This window comes from Delphinus delphis, chromosome X, assembly GCF_949987515.2.
Source record: "Delphinus delphis chromosome X, mDelDel1.2, whole genome shotgun sequence".
Lineage (NCBI taxonomy): Eukaryota > Metazoa > Chordata > Mammalia > Artiodactyla > Delphinidae > Delphinus > Delphinus delphis.
In genome coordinates, this window is record NC_082704.1 from 105,518,473 (window position 1) to 105,540,194 (window position 21,722).

Consider the following 21,722-nt stretch of genomic DNA (forward strand, 5'->3'; position numbering starts at 1 on the left):
TATACCTACATTATACACACCATTAGGTCAGTCACGTAAACTACCTCAGAAAGCTATGCATGGGAAATACATTTCTCAGTCCTTATACCTCTGATTCACTTGATTGGAGGTTTCACCAGGTACAGAATTTGGATTTGAAATCAATTTCTTTCAGCATTTAGAAAGGCAGGGGGAGGGACTTCCCCGGTGGCGCAGTGGTTAAGAATCCGGCTACCAGTGCAGGGGACACGGGTTCGAGCCCTGGTCCGGGAGGATCCCACATGCCACAGAGCAACTGAGCCCGTGCTCTAGAGCCCGCGAGCCACAACTACTGAAGCCCACGTGCCTGGAGCCCGTGCTCCGCAACAGGAGAAGCCACTGCAGTGAAAAGCCCGTGCACCACCACGAAGACCCAACACAGCCAAAAAAAAAAAAAGGCAGGGGGGAGGGAGAGGGGTCTTCTGACCATGACAGCGCAGCTGAGAAGTTTAATGCCAGTCAGGTTTCCATTCATGCTGCTGGTTTTTCGCCCGAGGTCTGATACATCTTGGTCGTAAAATTCTTGTTGAAGAATGAGGAACCGGATTGTTTGTTTGAGAGAGCTGGTGTTGATTTCCCCCTAAGTGGGAAGGCTGACGTGGAGCTCTGTGTACCTGGTCAAGACTTTTCCACTGGCTTTAGGATGAGCGGACAGCAAGCTGGCCTCTGACCAGAGGGTCCCCCAAATGCCTGAATGAAGAGGGCTTTACTTTGGGATGATGACACTCACACGAACAGACCTAGTTTTACCCAGGTTCTTGAAGAAACTACTTTGATTTTTGCCCAGGGGAAAATGCTCGTGGATGTTGGCAGGCAGAGCACAGCCAGAGTCAAGCTGCTTCCCATCACCCATCCTTACTCCACCTGAGACCAGCTTTCAATCAACCCCCATCTTTTACCTTCCCTATCCAGTCCCTGACACTTCCCAGCTCTGCTCCCAGAGTCCCTCCAGGATCATCTGATGCCGTTTCTGCTGCAGCCTCCTCTTTCGTGGCTTCTTCTGCTCCGTCCCATTAATCAGCCAGTGTACTTCTATCTCGTTACCCTTTGGCAGGAGGTGGGATCAATGGCCCACTGACGAGTCCCCCTGGTTTCTTTGCTGTTTTTCTTTGTATTCCTTTACTGTCTTTTTAACGGAGCCCTAGGAGCACACTGAATGCTTAGACTATCTTGTACCGAAAGGCATGATTAGTTATATAAATAACCTTCGGAAGTCAACCTTTTCACTCCAGATCTCAGGGAACTTAAAATACCTTTGATAGCTTTGTTTTGTTTGTTTGTTTTCAGTTCAACCAGCATTCTCTAGGAGCCATCTGACAGCTTGCTCAATTACTTGTACTTTTCTTTGAGAACATTATCGTTTAGATGTCTTTCCGTCCTTTTATTATTTTTTATTTATTTTTAAAATAAATTTAAATTTAAAATAAATTATTTGGCTGCGTTGGGTCTTCGTTGCTGCGCACAGGCTTTTCTCTAGTTGTGGTGAGTGTTGTTGCAGTGCACAGGCTTCTCATTTGTGGTGGCTTCTCTTGTTGCGGAGCATGGGCGGTAGGCATGTGGGCTTCAGTAGTTGTGGCACGTGAGCTCAGTAGTTGTGGCACGTGAGCTCAGTAGTTGTGGCTCGTGGGCTCTAGAGCACAGGCTCAGTAGTTGTGGTGCATGGGCTTAGTTGCTCCGCAGCATGTGGGATCCTCCCGGACCAGGGCTCGAACCCGTGTCCCCTGCATTGGCAGGCAGATTCTTAACCACTGTGCCACCTGGGAAGTCCCTTTCTTTCCTTTTAAAACCATGTCAAATGTCTTTGTCCATGACTCTTCCCTAATCCTGGGTCGAGGAGCTTTTCCATAGTAGACCCTTAATAGATGTTGGCTGGCTTTCTAAAATAAGACATAAATGGAATATGAATTTTCCATCTAAGGGTACATTTTAAAAAGTCAATGGAAAAATGGCGCAGGTTTTTCATGCTCAAGACTCAAGAAATAATAAAGTCCCTATTTGCACAGTCATTGCTCCAAATGCCATTAGTTGAAACGACATTTAATAAGTGCCAAAAACTCTACATAGGATATAAAGAGTTTTATCTTCAGACAGTTCTCCTATATGCATGAAAAAAAATACTGGTGGCTAAGCAGAAAAAATTCATTTAAGAGAAGCTTGATCCACGGTTGGTTGAACCCATGGATGTGGAAGCCTTAGATATGAAGGGCTGACTACACTATGCCATTTTATATAAGGGACTTCAGCATCCATAGATTTAGGAATTCCCGGGGGTTCCTGGAACCAGTCACCTGCAGACACCAAGGGAGGGCTGCATACTGATAGGAATTGAACACATTCCGTTTCTAAAATGAGCACTGTACGTATTTCACTGGGTTAACATAAGGGTTAAATGAGATAAGTGATAAACTAGTTTACACAGAGCCTGCCACATAGTAAGCAGCCAATACCTGTTGGCTATTACCACTACTAAAACATTAATTTCGACAGTGTTAACAGCGCTACCAGTAATGGCTTTCTTATTCTCGTGTAGAACCACCTGACTAAAAATATCCACAAAAGTATCCAATTTGAGAAAACTAGAGGTCAAAGACTCCAGGATAGACGCACACCTTTCCTACGAACCCTCTTACAACAAAATTTACATAGTGCGAACTGAAATCTTTACTTTTCCAACCAAACCTGAAGCTATAAATCAACCCTCTTGACAGGAAAGACTAATCTAGAAATGGTGAAAAAATGCAAGTGTGGCAACCATACGTCTTCTCTTTCCCAAGTCAACCCTGACTTCCAGTAACCACCCTTTATTAAATGTCCAGCACGTGCCTGGCGTTCTGCTTGAGGCCTTAGAAACATTATCCTTTTCTCACCTCACAAGGAGAGCTGACAGATGAGGAATGTGGGTGTCACAGCAGCAAAGTGACTTGTCTCCTAAGTGTCAGAATCCAGATTTCCACCACCTGGCTGGCTACAAAGTTCACCTCTTTCCTCTAAGCCACGCTGCCTTACCACACGGATGCCGAGAATGTAAGGTAAAAAGGTTTATTTGCTTAATGCTTTGGCAACCGATTTCTCAAGAGAATGAGAGTGTTGAGAACAAGCACGGTAGAATGGCTACCCATCTTTGGAGCAACCCACATGGGTTGCCGCGGGTAGCTAATCAGAAATATTTGAAACCTGATGTAAGGTAAATAAAATTCTGTTGTTTTTAATCTTCCTGTGAAATGTACTACCAAAAGAATAAAAAAGAAGTTTACTACAGCTAGCTCCCAATATTCAGAACGCTAGTGATGACCGTAAATAATGATGGTGCTCACACAGTACGTTCTGCATAATCCTATTTACTACTTTCTCAGGGGTCTGCATTGGGAAAGGAAAAAATCGAAACTTCAGAAAAAGAGATCATAGGGCAAACTCACAGAACTTAAATTCTCAGGTACCAGCAAACTGTTCTTTGGGATTCATGGCAGCGTTGGTCCTCTGAAGTGCAGAGCACAGGAGAATGGAAGCATCCTGAAAGGGGATGCTATGCTAGTTCACACGGGCTCTGAAAATGAATCCACAGAATCTGGATCTGACTCCTCGCCGGAAAACAGTCACACACACTCTCTCTCCGTGACAAAGCCCGTGTCTGCTTAAGGTGTTCAGGACCAACCTCTGACCTCCGTCTCTAACACGGAGCTTGTTAGAGCTCAACTGCAGTGCTTAACCACACTCACAAAGAGCTTTGGCATTCAAGAAATAATAGAAATCGTAAATACATCCCCCAAAGCAACAGGAAACTAGAAGCTACCTATAACCACCATTTCTCTTAGTGATGGGAAAAAGGGCTTCAAAAATCACGCATGAGACAGTGCCAAAAATGGTTGGAAAGCTTCTCCCCTGGTGGGGTGCACTGCCCGTTGTGACAGCCTCGCTGGGAAGGAACGTGCTGACCTGGCTGGCACCCAGGAATCAGCAAGACCAGGCTCGCTGCTCTGGCCTTCAGAGTGAGTGAGGTTACCATTCATGCAAACGAGCAATTAATTACTACCGGTGAGTTTAAGTTCCATGTTTGACAGATAGAAATCAGGACAGTGAGGTCAGGCTCCGCCTAGCCAGTAGGAAGAAATAGAATATTAAGATGCTTCTACTCAGGAATGCTCAAGCAAAATCCACTTGGTGCTAGAGGTATATTTCTTCAAAATAGGGGTGCAACTGTTCTCAGAGAACCCAACAGACTTTGAAAGTGGCATCGATTCCACACCTCCTAGTAGAACGTAGGGGCAGTTGTCCTATGACGGCAGCCTGAAGTCTTCACATTCTGAACTCAGTATAAGAGAAATCAATTTTTGGAATATTTTTGAGAGGGAATGTGGTTTATCTTTAATGCCATACCCTAAGACCCCATACCCTAAGACTCAGTCGTTCCACACTTCTAAGAATCTAGCCTACAGAAATACTTCCACGCGTTCATAGGTTTTCCCACGCTCCAAATACACACACACACACACACACACACACACACACACACACACACACACACACACACACATACCCCTTCATGCCTCATTATATGGAATATGGGAAAATCAGAAATCCACCCAATGAGAAACGATTAAATAAATTATGATAATCTACACTACGGATAATCTCTAAATGACACTAATACATGCAAAGATCTTTAAGGTGAAGTGAAATACACAAGTTAAAGAACATGTATGGTTTTAGCCTCATTTATGTAAAAAACAAAACTCTGTATGGGAGCAGAGTAGTGGGGACTTTCACTTTTTACTCTATATTTATGTTTGTATTTTTAGAGATAAGTATGTCTCTTTCATAACTTACAAATAAAAAAATAAAAGTAACATGTAAATATAGTTTCACACAACTAATATAAAAATTAGCTAAAACCCCCCTATCCAGAGAGCTGCTGTTTGTATTTTGGTGGTAAAAATCCTTCGACTTATTATCCAATGAACTTGCACTATTACAAGCTTTTATAGCCTGTGGTTAAAAATTCAACTTTTCTCAAACATTAAATATTCTTTAAAGCATTGTTTTGAATGGTTGCATACTATTCTATCTTATGGGTATACCAGAATTTATTTAAATAATTCCCTATTGTGGAAAACTTGGGTTGTTTTCTAATTTTTCTCTGTAAGAAAACTACTCTGATCATCATTCTTATACATGTATCTGTGCACACCTCTATTTTCTTTTTTTTAACATCTTTATTGGAGTATAACTGCTTTACAATGGTGTGTTAGTTTCTGCTTTACAACAAAGTGAATCAGCTATACGTATACATATATCCCCATATCTCCTCCCTCTTGCATCTCCCTCCCAACCCTCCCTATCCCACCCCTCTAGGTGGTCACAAAGCACCGAGCTGATCTCCCTGTGCTATGCGGCTGCTTCCCACTAGCTATCTATTTTACATTTGGTAGTATATATATGTCCATGCCACTCTCTCACTTTGTCCCAGCTTACCCTTCCCCCTCCCCGTGTCCTCAAGTCCATTCTCTACGTCTGCGTCTTTATTCCTTTTTTTTTTAAGTATTGGTTCTAGACAGATTTAAAAAATTTTTCATGACTTTCGCATATTTTTTATTTATTTGCTTTTATTTTTTGGCACTCCAAGGGGCATGCGGGATCTTAGTTCCCCGACCACGGATCGAACCCGTGCCCCCTGCAATGGAAGCGCAGAGTCTTAACCACTGGACCACCAGGGAAGTCCCTATTTTCTCTTAATAAATTTTCTGAAGTTTATTTACTGGACCAAAGAATATAACCATTATTACTTTAACTTACTGGGCCAAAGAGAAAGAACATTGTTAGCCTGTTTTTTTAAAGAAAGGCTATACCAATTTAAACGTAGATCAGAAATGTGTAAATTTGGGGGACAGAGTATTTTTCTGGGCAGCAATTCAAAGCATTAAAATGTTTTAATCACCGCCACTTTGAAAGACAAAAATGGCATTCCTCTATGTTTTTCTTTGTACTTCTTTGATTAGTAAACACTTTTCTACATGTTTATTGACTGTTTGCACTGGTTATTTTGAGAACTGCTTATTTACATCTCTGTGCATCTTCCACCTTGATTACTTCTGTTCCAAGAGCTTGGAGCTCTAATAGAGAACACATTCCTGTACAAAAACTCACTGACCAGAGACATAAAAAAGGTTTTAAAAACACAGAAAGAGGAAAAAGCAGCACAATTTTAGGATCTCACTGAAATATAGCTCAGGTATAATCAGTTTTTTAGTCAGCTTCTTTGTATTTAAGGCTGAAATTATTTTTCTTTTACCATTGAATTCTTCAACTTCCAGCTCTGGAGCTACCAGATAATACTGTTCACAAAGCATCTTGGCAGTTTCATATGCATCTGCAAAGAGAGAGAAAAGTTTAGCCGCTGCACTAACAGCATGGACTCAGACAGACAGACTCAATAGAATAAAGAAACAAGGACAATCTGTAACCTGACAGATTTAGAATTAATCAACTACTGCCTTAAAAAATAGCCCTTTTTGGCTACAATAGAATTACAATAACTGAACCAAAATTTCTCTTTCAGTTTTAATGACCACAACAATATCAAAATACTGCACTAATGATGACATAGCCAGCTTTATACCAAACATGGCTTTAACTTTAACTAATATTCCTAAGAGGCATTTTTCATGAAAAATCTATAAACTCAAGACTATACTTCTGAACAGCATGCAACCTGACTAAACTGTAGCAAAAAGATATTTGCTGTGATTTCAAAAATAATAATGGCAACCATCTTAAGATTTGCCAATTATCTGTAAATTAAACGTCAACAAGTATTTGCTAAATGAACAGGTTTCCACGAGCCACACAATTTAAGTTATTGGAGACGTTACTCTTGCTTTGAAATGTCCTCTAAATCGAATATACTTCAATAAAATTAAAACACTTTTTAAATGTCCTTTAAGTTAGTTAAAGGTAACAGGTTGGGGCTGTTATTTTATCAAAGTCTGAGGAGGAACAGTTTGCTTTTGAAAGAAAAAAAAAAAAAGGACAAAGGGTAAGAAGATCAGAGCCATTACAGAGATGAATAGAAGAGGGAATTCAGGAAGGTACATCCAAAAGATGGGGAACAAATTCAGAAAGCTACAGTGCATTATTTTACACTGCATGTGTGCTTTTCTCTTGAACTATAAACAATTTGAGGTCAGGGTTTCTGTCTTACACTTGTTTCATAACTCACATAGAACTTATTTCATGCCTGTTAGCTAGTCAATAAATATTCCTTGGTTTGATAAATTTTAAACCTTTTGATGATCTACTTTTTTTAAAAAACAGCTTTATGGAGATACAATTCTCACACCATACAAATCATCCATTTAAAGTGCACATGCAATTCAATGATTTTTAGTGTATTCGCAGAGTTGTGCGTGCATCACCACAATTAATTTTACATTTTTCATCACCCCCAAAAGAAGCTCCACAACCATGAACAGTCATTACCCCCGCACCCAGCCCTAGGCAACCACGGATCTGCTCTATCTCTATAGGTTTGCTATCCTGGACATTTCATATAAATGGAACCATACAATATGTGGCCTTTTGTGACTGGTTTCTTTCACTCAGCATAATGTTTTCAAGGGTCATCCATGTTGTAGCATACATCAGTACTTCATTCCTTTTTATTACTGAATTAATATTGTATTATGCAAATATGTCACATTTTGTCTATTCATTTATCCATCAACAGACATTTGGATTGTTTCCACTTTTTGGATATTACAAATGAACGTTCACATGTTCATTCATATTGCTATGAACATTCACGTCCAAGTTTTTTTAGTGAAGATGTGTTTTCACTTCTCTTGGGTATAGACCTAGGAGAGAAAAATTGCTTGATCATATAGCAGCTGTATGTTTAAACGTTTGAAGGACAGCCAGACTGTCTTCCAAAGTGAGGAGATTTTTTAAGTTCCACCTTTACAATTTCTGAAGATCAGATATTCAAATTACTTTAAAATGCTTCATGATTGCATTTGCAATGTCCTCAAGTGTATATCAGCTCTTTGGAGACAGGTTTGTACTTCTTTTATATTCCCCATGTCAGTAGTGTGCATAGAGTAGATAATTAAGATTCAAGCGTTAAGAGGAAAGAGGGAAGGAAGGAAGAAAGGGGGAAAAATAAGCCTGACAGAATTTAAATACATTAAAAATTGACAATGTCAATCTAAAATAATACAAAAGATAAGATTAGGGTATGTTCAGACTATAAGGTTTGGTTCATTTCCCTCCTATTGCTACTAAGTTTAAATTTTACATAATATTTGACCTCAGAGGAAAAATTCTCATTTTATTAAACTTTCAGAATTAAACCACTATAGGGACTTCCCTGGTGGTGCAGTGGTTAAGAATCCGCCTGCCAATGCAGGGGACATGGGTTCAAACCCTGGTCCGGGAAGATCCCACATGTCGCGGAGCAACTAAGCCCATGCGCCACAACTACTGAGCCTGTGCTCTAGAGCCTGCGAGCCACAACTACTGAGCCCACGTGCCACAGCTACTGAAGCCCGCACGTCTAGAGCCCGTGCTCCACAAGAGAAGCCACTGCAATGAGAAGCCCGCGCATCGCAACGAACAGTAGCTCCCCCTTGCTGCAATTAGAGAAAGCCCACGTGCAGCAACAAAGACCCAACACAGCCAAAAATAAATAAATAAATTCATATTAAAAAAAGAGAATTAAACGACTATAAAGAACCACAGATAGAGACATCAGAATCTCTCTGACAAGATGAAATAATGAAGGACAGCCAAAGGAAACGTAGCAAAAGGAGAAAAAAATTTAAAAAGAGTTGATTGGTGTGAAAACAGACATCAAAGTGGACTGTAGTTAAATCCTAACAAAGAAAATTACAATTTAGAATTATATTAAGTTCGCAAGTTTTTTTGTAGGGTATAGTAAAACTCATCAAACATCTGTACAGTTCTTTTGGAAAAATCAAGATTCACTCTCTGTGCTGGGGCTATACCACCAAACAATGCTACATCTCCACCTAGCGACGTAACAGCACAAAGCTGACCAAGAACTCCCAACACTTACACCAATAAATACTGAAATCTACAAATGATGCTTCCTTATCCATATAAAATGCCAATACGTCTCCACAAAGCAACTCCTCCAAGGATAGGACACGTTTAAAGATGTTTAAACTGCTCTTCCATTCACCAAAAAACAGGAAACGAGCCCAACTCCACTAAATGTGCTAGTTCCTCATGGCATTATGAAGAGAAAGTATGACACAAATGTAACATGTGGAAGATAGGAGAGTCCAGATAGATGCAGCCAACTTGAAACTCAAAGACTCAATATGGTTCCTGAAACCACATGAGTAAGAATTTTTCAAGCATTACCACAAATTACAGTGTATCAATGCTGTCACTGACAACTGCATTATGATCCTTGAAAAACTCAAGACACGACAATGAGACTCACATATACCAGCCAGCCAGAAGTTTTCTGGGGGCAGTACTGGTAAAAGCTATATTCACATGCATCTTATAAATTCCCGGGGCATATCATAATGCCTTGGGCACCATACACACCCAGTGAGCATCTGTTAAACGGAACAATCCTGCCCATGCAAAGATTCTCCAGGTTCAATCAATTATACTGATTCGAGATGTTCTTTTTGGTCAGACTGGGAACTAGTGGGCTAGAGTGGTTCCCAAACCCGTGTGTGTGCGTAGAATTCATTAGCAAGTTAAAAAAAGAAGTATAGGTTAAACGAACCCCTGGAGGTGCTGATGCAGTAGCTCTGTGTTGAGGCCTGGGAATCCACAGATTTCAAAAATTCTGAAGAGAAGGTAGATTTGGAGACCACTGGCCTAGAAAGTCAAGGCTGGGTCATGCTAATTCTATCACTGTCACTCCCAGGCCATGAATGATCATGGAGTACTGAGGAGTATGACAGCACATATATACTCAAATAGGATACTTCTGTTTAAGTGAAGTACCATAAGAATGGAAAAGTTTTTTAAAAATCACCAACATAACAACCAAACTTCAACTACTGGCTTAAAAATTCACTTCCTTTATATCTAGAGTAAAATGCAAGTTCTACTAACAATAAGCTTTCTAATAAAACTTTTCTATTGTTTAAATAGAAACCAAAATCTTAAAATACGATAATTTATCAAATTACTTTTATCTGCAATATATTTGAGTCACTATTTACCACCCAATCTTTAAAATGAAATATCAGGAAATGATTATTACTGCCACTGAACATAAGTGCTTTTCATTGTTTTAAGAACCTGTTTTCAAGGGAAATAAGGTACCGATGATAAAGTAACAAACAAAAATGTAGGGGTAGGGACTTCCCTGGTGGTCCAGTGGCTAACACTCCATGCTCCCAAGGCAGGGGGCCCGGGTTCGATCCCTAGTCAGGGAACTAGACCCCACATGCCACAATTAAGACTTTGCATGCTGCAACTAAAGATTCCACATGCCTCAATGAAGATCCCACGTGCTGCAACTAAGACCTGGCATGGCCAAATAAATAAATAATTTTAAAAAAAGAAAAAAAAAACTGTAGGTGTAGCACATTTCTACTTCCCCAGGATAGAATACCCAAACTATAAACACATAAGGCTAAAACTAAAAAAGACTGAGCCGTAAAGAGTAAGGTGAAGGTTCACATGGCAACCAGCCCAACAGATCCACTGTAGCCACAAATCAGTTTTAAGAAGCACACAGGAAAATTTAAGTGTATGGACACTATTTTATTAGATGTTTTTACTAGAAGCTATGCAAAATTCACCAGAGGACCCTGCTATCAAATACTGGACTGGCCAAAAAGTTCATTCGGGTTTTTCCATATGATCTCGAATGAACTTTTTGGCCAACCCAATATTAGCCTCTATCACAAATACATGCCATTGTTTGTTTACAGATATCTTATAAGAGACTGGACAAAGATGAAATTTGAGTGAGAAGACAAACATGAACAGGATATCCAAAACCATAAAGCTCGAGTTTAAGAAACAATGCCTGGGGCTTCCCTGGTGGCGCAGTGGTTGAGAGCCCGCCTGCCGATGCAGGGGATGCAGGTTCGTGCCCCGGTCCGGGAAGATCCCACGTGCTGCAGAACGGCTAGGCCCGTGAGCCATGGCCGCTGAGCCTGCGCGTCCGGAGCCTGTGCTCCGCAACGGGAGAGGCCACAGCAGTGAGAGGCCCGCGTATCGCAAAAAAAAAAAAAAAAAAAAAGAAAGAAACAATGCCTGAACAAGATAAAGGTAAACGACCACAAAGCATTAGAGTCACAGGTATGCTGCTTTTTTTTTTTACTCCTTCATTTTATTTATTTTTTAAAATTAATTTTTACGGGAGTATGCTTTCTTAAAAGCAGCATACTTTACAATGTATGCTGCTTTTAAGAAACACTTTTAAGGGCTTCCCTGGTGGCGCAGTAGTTAAGAATCCACCTGCCAATGCAGGGGACACGGGTTCAAGCCCTAAGGCCATGCACCACAACTACTGAGTCTGCACTCTAGAGCCCGCGAGCCACAACTACTGAGCCCGCGTGCTGCAACTACTGAAGTCCGCATGCTTAGAGCCCATGCTCCGCAACAAGAGAAGCCACTGCAGTGAGAAGCCCACGCACCACAACAAAGAGTAGCCCCCGGCTCGCCGCAACGAAGACCCAAAGCAACCAAAAAAAAAAAAAAGAAACGCTTTTAAGTCACAAAGCAATTCTAATAAGGTATGTCTATCATTACTTACCCAAAACCCATCTCGAGTGGGAAGCATCAGGGGTTTTTCTGAAGTGCTAGACCCTCTCCCACTGCCCAAAGCGCAGCCAACTGGAGAAGTGGGGGGCAGAGCATCTAATGTACGGGCGACCAATCCACAGGCTGACTAGAATCCTAAAACCTGCGGTTGTGGGCAAAAAGACGGGCTGAGCCGATGAAATTCATCCTGTGCGAATTCAGGATGGAGACACTCAGGCAGGGCAGAAGGCAAAAGGAAACACTTATTAGAGTTATGATGATCTAGGCCTGGAGTGCCTGTCACTGCCCTAAACAAGCTGCCCTAAAAAGGCTGCCAGTCTACAGACAAGAGTGGGGCTGAGGGGCTGTGACTTGACAAACCCACTTACACAGAAAAAAACCCTTGCTTTCTGTTTCCCAGTTCCAATTTCTATAGCTCCGACTACAAAGTGGTTCCTGCCCTAGGATTACCATGGGACCAACTAGGTTCTTTTAATACATCTGTCTCTTGAGTTGGTGGGAGGGGGTCTCTGTTACTTGCAACCTGAAGAGCCCGGAGTGAGAGCACAAGACGTTATTTCTGAACCAGAATAATGACACGCTCTGCAGAAACTGTTTGTGTGCTATTACGCTAAGCCCAGCAATAAGAGCATTTAGGAACAACACAGGCAAGCTAACGTCGCTGTGAGAGCTGACTTTTGTGCCAAGTATTTGTTTGCACCTTTAAAACGATCTTATCACAGGATTTTCCATTTTGTTTCCTGGTTTCTTACACAGAAAGGAGGGAAGAGGGTCACAATGGAAGGCACCTCCCAGAGGATAATAGGAGCTGCTCTACAACACTAATTCTAGCATTCACTGCCACGAGGCTATAATTTGCAGATGTGTGAAGGCAGATATTAGTGTGCTAAATAAGCAGCGAGGGGGCCTGCTTCAGCGTCCTGCACGTTCAATTACGATGATGCAAGACGCACCCCACTTCTACGCATTTATACAACTGTCTAGTCAAAAGTAAAAACTGTGTCCCTGCCCTTCTACATAAAAGTTTCCTAGAGTCTGTCTCAAGAGATCTAAGTACGGAATGATTGTTAGTTCATTAAGGCTTCCTGAGGCTATAAAACACGCACGTGCACGTGCACAGGCATGTACGGGCACACGCACGCACGCACGCACACAGAGGTCATTTGGACTGGACATCTGACTATGCTTAAACCATGCAGGACCTTCACAGCTGAGAAAATCAATAGCAGAGCTATCATTAAAACTCAGAACCCCTACACCTTGTAAATCAAGTTTCCTAAAACAAAAGGGAAAAAAAATATTAGAGACAGAGGGAGAACAGTATGGAGGTTCCTTAAAAAATTAAAAATAGACCTACCATATGACCCAGCAATCCCACTACTGGGCATATACCCTGAGAAAACCACAATCCAAAAAGATACATGTACCCAATGTTCACTGCAGCACTATTTACAATAGCCAGGACAGGGAAGCAACCTAAATGTCCATCGAAAGATGAATGGATAAAGAAGATGTGGTACCTATATACAACAGAATATTAGTCAGCCATAAAAAGGAACGAAATTGGGTCATTTGTAGAGATGTGGATGGACCTAGAGTCTGTCATACAGAGTGAAGTAAGTCAGAAAGAGAAAAATAAATATTGTACAATGTATTAACGCATATATGTGAAATTTAGAAAAATGGTATAGATGAACCTATATGCAGGGCAGGAATAGAGATGCAAATGAAGAGAACAGACGTGTGGACATGGCGGCGGGGGGGGGGGGGTGGGGTGGGAAGGGGGGATGAACTGGGAGATTAGGATCGGCATATATACATTAGCATGTGTAAAACCGATAGCTAGAGGGAACCTGCTGTATAGCACAGGGAGCTCAGCTTCGTGCTCTATGGTGACCTAGATGGGTGGGATGGGAGGTTGGGGAAAGGGAGTTCCAAGAGGGAGGGGATATATGTATACATATAGCTGATTCACTTCGTTGTACAGCAGAAACTAACACAACATTGTAAAGAAGATTAGCTGAAAAATCTCAGAAGGTACGAGGAGAAGGTAAAAATCAGTGAAAAAATACCAACTACTTTCAAAAGAGGAAGGGAATGGTAAGACGTCACTGAAAGTTGAAGGAAGCTGACACACATCTCTTCCTCTCCTTGACAGCATTCGGGGGTATTGGGAAGAAGAGCTGGGGGGGCGTGGGCCCTTTGGGACTCTGACTATTGTCCCTGGGGCATTTGGGGGCGGAGACTCCAGTGCCTTTTTGCTAGAAGACATGGAAGAACTTCCAGGCCTTCTGATAGTTCGTGCTGTCTGCCTTGTTTATTTTTTCTCAGTCTTACTTTGAGCCAGAAAGAGCTTCTGCTTCGGTATGCAGACACTTAGAGAATTAAAAGTGGGGTCCACAGGGCATGAAACAGAAAGCTATTAAAATATGCTTTCTCCACGGGGAGGAAAGAGACCTTCAGGCTTCCTGCTAGGGTGCCTAGCCAATTTTGCCATGGTAGGAAAGGTAACTGATTTAAGACTAATATCTCATTGAGGAATAAAGATTATATACACCTAGCTGGGAAAACTATTTGAATATAGAGGTTATCAGTATAGCAGATCAGACACTGAATTCATCCAGGAAGGCGGTGTGTGATGGGCATTAGTGCTGGAGATGGGGAAATACACAAGTACTGCGGATTTCATATGAAGAGACACATTATTCACAGTTGCTATCTGTAAAGTTGGTATGAATTCAATATAAAACAATGTTCTTGCTGGGTTATGAAGACAGGTGATTTTTAGTCTCTTCTCTCTTTTCCCACATTTTCTCAGTTTTCTTCAATGAGCACTTTTTATTATTTTGGTAATATGGTATTAGTCCTCTTGACTGACCAAAACGGAAACAGAAGTTGGATGACTGACAAAAAAGTTGGATAGTGGGAAACCATAAAATGACTACAATTGTAAACATTAACTTAAAATACACATTTGAATACACAATTTATTCCTCTACCAATCTTTTCATATAAGGCCAATGTCTCTCCTTTGAAGAGGCGTCAGCTTGGGGTTCCAGATGATACTTCTTAGATAAACAATATCACACACATCTATGAATTCCAATTCCTATTTCTTTAAAGTGCAAGAAACTTAAAGATACTTGTCAAGCAATCCGAGTGCAGATTCCTTCTGGGATTTTTACTCAGTGCCGCCCTGTCACCTAAAAGTTATCTTGTTCACAGTCATTTCATGACATTTTTAAGAATCTCTTCTTTATCAAGTCTTTCCAAAGCATTCGACTTGATTTTTATGGAAATAAGTCTCTTTTTTGTACTCACGTTTCTTCAGTTTACATAACGTATAAATAAATTATGTATATTTATACATATTCATGTGGTATAACTTACACCAACGGTGTGAGGACAAGTAAGTGACCCTCAGTAAGCATGTGTCTCACCAAGTGGAAGAAGCATCAGGGCATTCTAGAAAGTACGTACAAGCCAAGCGTCCTCAGTGTGCTGTGGGTATGATTTATGATTTATGAAGGGAATGAAGGCGGCAGAAGAGCTGATGATGTGGAAGTTGCTTTGCGGGTTCATGCAGTTTCAGAATCTGAAACCAGCCTCCACTGTTGTCTTAAGGAAAGAGGCTATGAAGAAATGAAAAACACGGTTTGAAAGAAGCGGTGGGGAACAGGGAGCAGCGCAGTCCTTGCCCCTCGCCCCATGAGTGTGAGGGTGGAAGTGTGCTGGGGGAGGTGACATGCCCCGTGGCAGAGGGGCATGGGGGGGTGATCATCATGGGATACAGCTTTGCCAGGAGCCCAGGCTTTAAGTTGTGCCAGATGAGTGGTAGGAATGGTTACGTGAGAGGATGGAGTAAAATGTGTTCATGGTAACTGGTGGACTCATTGGGTATAAAGTCAAAAGGGGCAGGAGAAAGAGTGAAGATAAAGCTGTGAGTGAGCGCGGGAAGACGGAGAGGCTGGGAGGCGACCTGGCCCAGGGTCAAAACCTCGACTAAAAAGGCCAAAGAAAGCAGGAGGCACAAACTTCTAGTTTCTTTCTTTCAAATACTGATCCAACTGTTTTGCACACAATCTTCCGCTAGTGTTTGGTATGAAACTTCTGTCCCTGAGAGGAGTGATGCAAGCGTGGATGAGAGTAATTCCAGCCCTTGAGGAATTCACACCCCCATTAGAGAGACCAACAGAAGTACAGAACGATGCCAAGACCGGGCAGGATGTAATAAGTCCAGTAAGAGCCACACAGACAGTAAATGCTCAAAACAATGGCTTCTGCTCTCCTCCAGCGTCCAGCCTCATCCTCTGATTCACTTGAGCGCTGCTTCATCCCTCTGCCCTAACAACTGCCAAGAACAGTCCGTTACTTCTCTACTTACACTGACTCATGGTTAAAATCTCTCTGAAAAATTAGTGAGAGACTTTTTGTGAAGAAACAATGAGATGATAAAAAGGAGTATGATTTTTTTTTTTTTTTGAGGTACACGGGCCTCTCACTGTTGTGGCCTCTCCCGTTGCGGAGCACAGGCTCCGGACGCGCAGGCTCAGCGGCCATGGCTCACGGGCCCAGCCGCTCCGCGGCATGTGGGATCTTCCTGGACCGGGGAACGAACCCGTGTCCCCTGCATCGGCAGGCGGACTCTCAACCACTGCGCCACCAGGGAAGCCCAATTTTTTAACATCTTTATTGGAGTATAATTGCTTTACAATGGTGTGTTAGTTTCTGCTGTATAACGAAGTGAATCCGCTATATGTATACATATATCCCCATATCTCCTCTCTCTTGCGTCTCCCTCTCACCCTCCCTACCCCACCCCTCTAGGTCGTCACAAAGCACCGAGCTGATCTCCCTGTGCTATGCGGCTGCTTCCCACTAGCTAGCTATTTTATATTTGGTAGTGTATGTATGTCCATGCCACTCTCTCACTTCGTCCCAGCTTACCCTTCCCGCTCCCCGTGTCCTCAAGTCCATTCTCTCTCTACGTCTGCGACTTTATTTCTGTCCTGCCCCTAGGTTCTTCAGAACCATTTTTTTAAAGGGAGTACATTTTTACAACTTTATTATGAAGAATTGCAAACGTTGACGGAAGTGCAGAGCACAGTGCAGAGAATCCTAGTGCACTCATCGCCAGCCTCAACACTTCTCAACACAGCCTGATCTTTTTCACTGCCCTACCTCTTGATAATTTTGAAGCAAATCCCACAAGGCATTTGATATCATGTGTGATATTTCAAAATACCTCTCTTGAAGCTAGGACACCTTAAAAAAAAATAACCACAATACCAATATGATACCTAAAAAAATCAACAATATTTCTTGAAATATTTCATCAAATATTCAAGTGTCTTATAAATGTCCTAAATGTTTTAAAATATTTGATAATTTATGCCAGAAACAAAAGCAAAGGCACCAACTTATTATATAATCAATGGTATAAATGAGAAGGCAAATGACTCACATGAGGCCCAAGGATGCTCATGAACTTGTCTATCTACAGCCCTTCCTGGGTGCTAGTGCTGCTTCAGGAGCTCTACATATATTATCTCACTTAACCCTAGGACACAGCTGAATTGCCAAGAGCACCATTTTATTGATGACGAAACTGACGCCCAAAGAGGTTATGTAACATGTCCAAGGTCACCTAGCTAACCTAAATGTCTATCAGCTGATGAATAGATAAAACAAAATGCAGTCTATCCATACAGTGGAATATTACCTGGCCATAAAAAGAAACAAAGTACCGGTTTATGCTACAACATGGATGACACTTGAAAACACTGTGCTAAGTGAAAGAAACCATTCACAAAAGACCACATACTGTATGATTTCGTTTATATGAAAGGTCCAGAAAAGGAGTATCTATAGAGACAGCAAGTACTGGGTTGGCCAAAAGGTTTGTTTAGTTTTTTCCGTAAGATGGCTCTAGTAGTAGCACTTAATGGTCTTTAACTTCATTTGAAACAATTTTGTTAGATTGTATGTGACAGCTGTCATATCAGCGTGCACTTAAAAAAAGACATCAAAATTGGTGAAATTTTGCGTAGCCGTTTAAATATTGAAGATGGAAGAAAAAAAGCAACGTTTTCGGCCTATTATGTTCTATTATTTCCAGAAAGGTAAAAATGCAACTGAAACGCAAAAAAAGATTTGTGCAGTGTATGAAGAAGGTGCTGTAACTGATCGAACGTGTCAAAAATGGTTTGCGAAGTTTCGTGCTGGAGATTTCTCGCTGGAAGATGCTCCACGGTTGGGTAGACCAGTTGAAGTTGACAGCGATCAAATCAAGACGTTAATTGAGAACAATCAACGTTATACCACGTGGAAGATAGCTGACATGCTCAAAATATCCAACATGAGCACTGAAAATCATTTGCACCAGCTTGGTTACATGAATTGCTTTGATGTTTGGGTTCCACATAAGTTAAGTGAAAAAAAAACTTCTTGACAGTATTTTGGCATGCGATTCTCTACTTAAACGTAATGAAAATGTTCCGTTTTTAAAACAAATTGTGACAGGCGATGAAAAGTGGATACTGTACGATAATGTGGAACAGAAGAGATTGTGGGGCAAGCGAAATGAACCACCACCAACCCCACCAAAGGCCGGTCTTCATCCAAAGAAGGTGATGTTGTGTATATGGTGGGATTGGAAGGGAGTCCTCTATTATCAGCTCTTTCTGGAAAACCAAACGATTAATTCCAACAAGTACTGCTCCCAGTTAGACCAACTGAAAGCAGCACTAGACAAAAAGCGTCCAGAATTAGTCAACAGAAAACGCATAATCTTCCATCAGGATAACGCAAGACCACATGTTTCTTTGATGACCAGGCAAAAACTGTTACAGCTTGGCTGCGAAGTTCTGATTCATCGGCTGTATTCACCAGACATTGCACCTTTGGATTTCAATTTCTTTCAGTCTTTACAAAATTCTCTTAATGGAAAAAATTTCAATTCCCTGGAAGACTCAAAGGCCCCTGAAAGAGTTCTTTGCTCAAAGATAAAAAGTTTTGGTAAGATGGAATTATGAAGTTCCCTGAAAAATGGCAGCAGGTAGTGGAACAAAAGGGTGAATATGTGGTTCAATAAAGTTCTTGGTGAAAATGAAAAATGTGTCTTTTATTTTTACTTAAAAACGGAAGGCACTTTTTGGCCAACCCAATAGATTAGTGGTTGCCTAGGGCTGGGGAGAGGGCTAGTAGGGAGTGACTGCTAATGGCTATGGGGTTTCTTTTGGGGTGATGAAAACGTCCTAAAATTGGATTATGGTGATGGTCGCACAACTCCGTAAATAAACTAGAAACCCCTGAATTGTACACTTTAAATGGGTGAATCGTATGGCATGTGAATTGTACCACAATAAAGCTTTTTTAAAAGTAAATTACCGAAAAGTCGAACATTTCTCAAGCCAAGGAATGTTTATTGACCATCTACACAGGCGTATACTAAGTCCTATGCGAGTCACAAAACAAGTATAAGACAAATACCCTGACTTCAAATTGCTTGCAGTTCAAGAGAAAAGGCACATATGCAATATATTACAATGCACTTTTGCCTTATGAATGTGTACCTTTTTTTTTCTAAGGGCAGTCAACTATCTGAACCAGGTTTTCTGAATCATAAAAGCCACTGGCTAGGGCCACATGAACATACAAGTGGTGATAAGACCAAACCTGCTTCCCTTCCCTGCTGGGGGCCTACAGAGGGTTATCTTGTGAGAGAGAAACCTACATACAGGGTTCTTAGGGTGCTGAAGCTGAGCCTATTCACTTGTAACTGAAGTAATGTGAGTACATGTTTTCTAACTAAACAGAGGCCAGGGCAGCCTGACAAGCCTAGCCTGAGCTAAGGCCACCAGGGGGATGCCCAGGGTAATCAAACAGCACAGGTTTTCCTTAGCTTTAGCGGCTGAAGATCTGGTCTGTTTCCTCACTGGGGAGGCTGCCCACATGGGGCACCGTCCCCTGGCCCTCCAAGCTCCAAGAGCAAAGGTCACTCTGCTTGAGGCAGGCCTGAGAGCTCTGCCAAGGAGACAAGGCCCTCGTCTGCCTCCTGGTCATTTAGCTACACAATCCAGAAAAAGTAAGAGCAACAGAGATCCCAATGAAGATCGGAGAGAGCTATGGTCCTGAAACTAGTAAGGTGTGTGTTTAGATAAGGAGAGGAGGGCCACAGCAGGAGACACAATCTAGGAAAGGGGACAGTCTGGGGATCCGAGGCTGCAGAGAATAACCCTAACACCGAAGAAAACTGAAGAGGTCCAGGAACCTGGAGGATCACTTACAACCAGGAAGGCTTTCTGGAGCTAGCATTGATCTTAAATGAAAAATGAGGAGACTGCTGTTCAAATTCCAAGTGCCCAGGCACTAGGAACATATGGCTCTAGGGTTCTGTTCTACCCTGAGGCTGCTGGAACAGAGTCCAGCTCCACATCCAGTGAACCCGTGAAGCCCAAATGCCATGTAGATTCGAAAACCTGGAGTGCATGTCAGAAAGATATATACGTTTTACAAACACGTGAATTCAGCTGAATTTTATAACAGGGGTTTGCAGTCTCTGAAATTTTCAGACAGTGGTGGCAATTGAAACTTAGACTCTTAAGCTAATAAATATTTACTGTTTAGCTAGAACTATAAGAAAAGCCTTAGTCAATGAAGTAGAAACTCCGATTTTGAACATTACTAATTATGCATCGCTTCCTGAGCCACCTAGAAAGAACAAGGCATATTTCGATCAAATGGCTTGGGCCCAGAGTGGCCTGATGAACCAGCAAACAGTTCAGCGCCATAACCCTAGAGCCAAGCTGCCTCAACGAAACCACAATCCTACTGGAACCACAACCGCTAACGTTACATTGGCCTCCTTACCTTTCACAACATCAGCCACGTTGCAAGTGGGATCAATACTTCCTATGTGTTTGGGATGCGCAGGATTGGTGTCACCGCCGAACAGTAGTGCTAAACAAACACAAGGGAAAAGGGAGAGGATTAAAAACACAGCAGGCTAGGATGGTCAGGCAGAGAAATATGGGGCTTGTAAGTTTTGAAAAGATTTTCTTATTGTGAAAACCGTTTTAGCATCCACAGTGACTCAGAGCAACAGAATCCACTCAACTGGTGGGTGATCAGCTATCAGACAACTGAGGAGGAAGGATGTGCTGTGAAATCTGCCAGGTGCAGTTAGCAGGTCCTAAAGCAGTGACATGGGCCGGGTACCCAACCCGCTCTCCCCAACACAACGTGACTTGGATGAAAAAAACTTCCTTTCATCCTCAGCCAAGTTTACCCACCTTCTCAGCACTACCCTAGACATTTATTCCAACATTCACTAAATATTTAGAAAATGCAGTCTGCACCATCAGACCAGGCTTGCACAGGGTCTTCACCATGAGCACCTCAAATGCCTCCACTGTGGAGCTTATTTTTCACCGTACTACACACGAACGCTATTTGTGCAAGCGTTTTTAAAAGTACATTTAACTACTTTCATAATATACAAGGTTTGCAAAATTTTACTTCTGAAAAAAACCAAAAGGACCCCCAAAGAAAAAAGTAATCTGAATTCAAATGTTTATATGTGTAGCTATTTTTAAATCAAACAAAAATTGGGAATAACTCAGGCTCCACAAAAGGAGAATGTTTAAACAAAATAGGTAGAGATTTTAATTATGAAAAAGGACAAGTATGGACATTAGGCCAATACATAAAGTGCCAACTAATTAAGTGGAAGAAAACCAAGAGGTGTGCAAACGTAGTCAACGACCGAAAAACATGTACGTATATATGAAGACACACATATGTAGGTCAGAAAGAAACTGTAGTTATCTAAGTAGTTTAAATAGTATTTGGGTTCTCTTTTTTCCCCTATAAATTTCCTGTAAACTGTCAAACATTTACATTTTAAACAGACACACGTTTAGAACAAACCCACATTTAACAGCTGC

The 21,722-nt window shown here is 41.7% G+C and overlaps 1 protein-coding gene across 1 annotated transcript in view; it reads right to left on the reverse strand.

Moving 5' to 3' along the window:
- Window positions 1–21,722, reverse strand: part of PDK3 (pyruvate dehydrogenase kinase 3) — a 77,116-nt gene that overhangs the window by 23,722 nt on the left and 31,672 nt on the right. The window contains exons 5-6 of the mRNA XM_060002193.1: window positions 20,647–20,736; window positions 6,305–6,382 (exon numbers count right to left, since the gene is read on the reverse strand). Of these exons, the coding sequence (XP_059858176.1) occupies window positions 6,305–6,382; window positions 20,647–20,736 (168 nt within the window). The remainder of the gene's footprint in view (window positions 1–6,304; window positions 6,383–20,646; window positions 20,737–21,722) is intronic.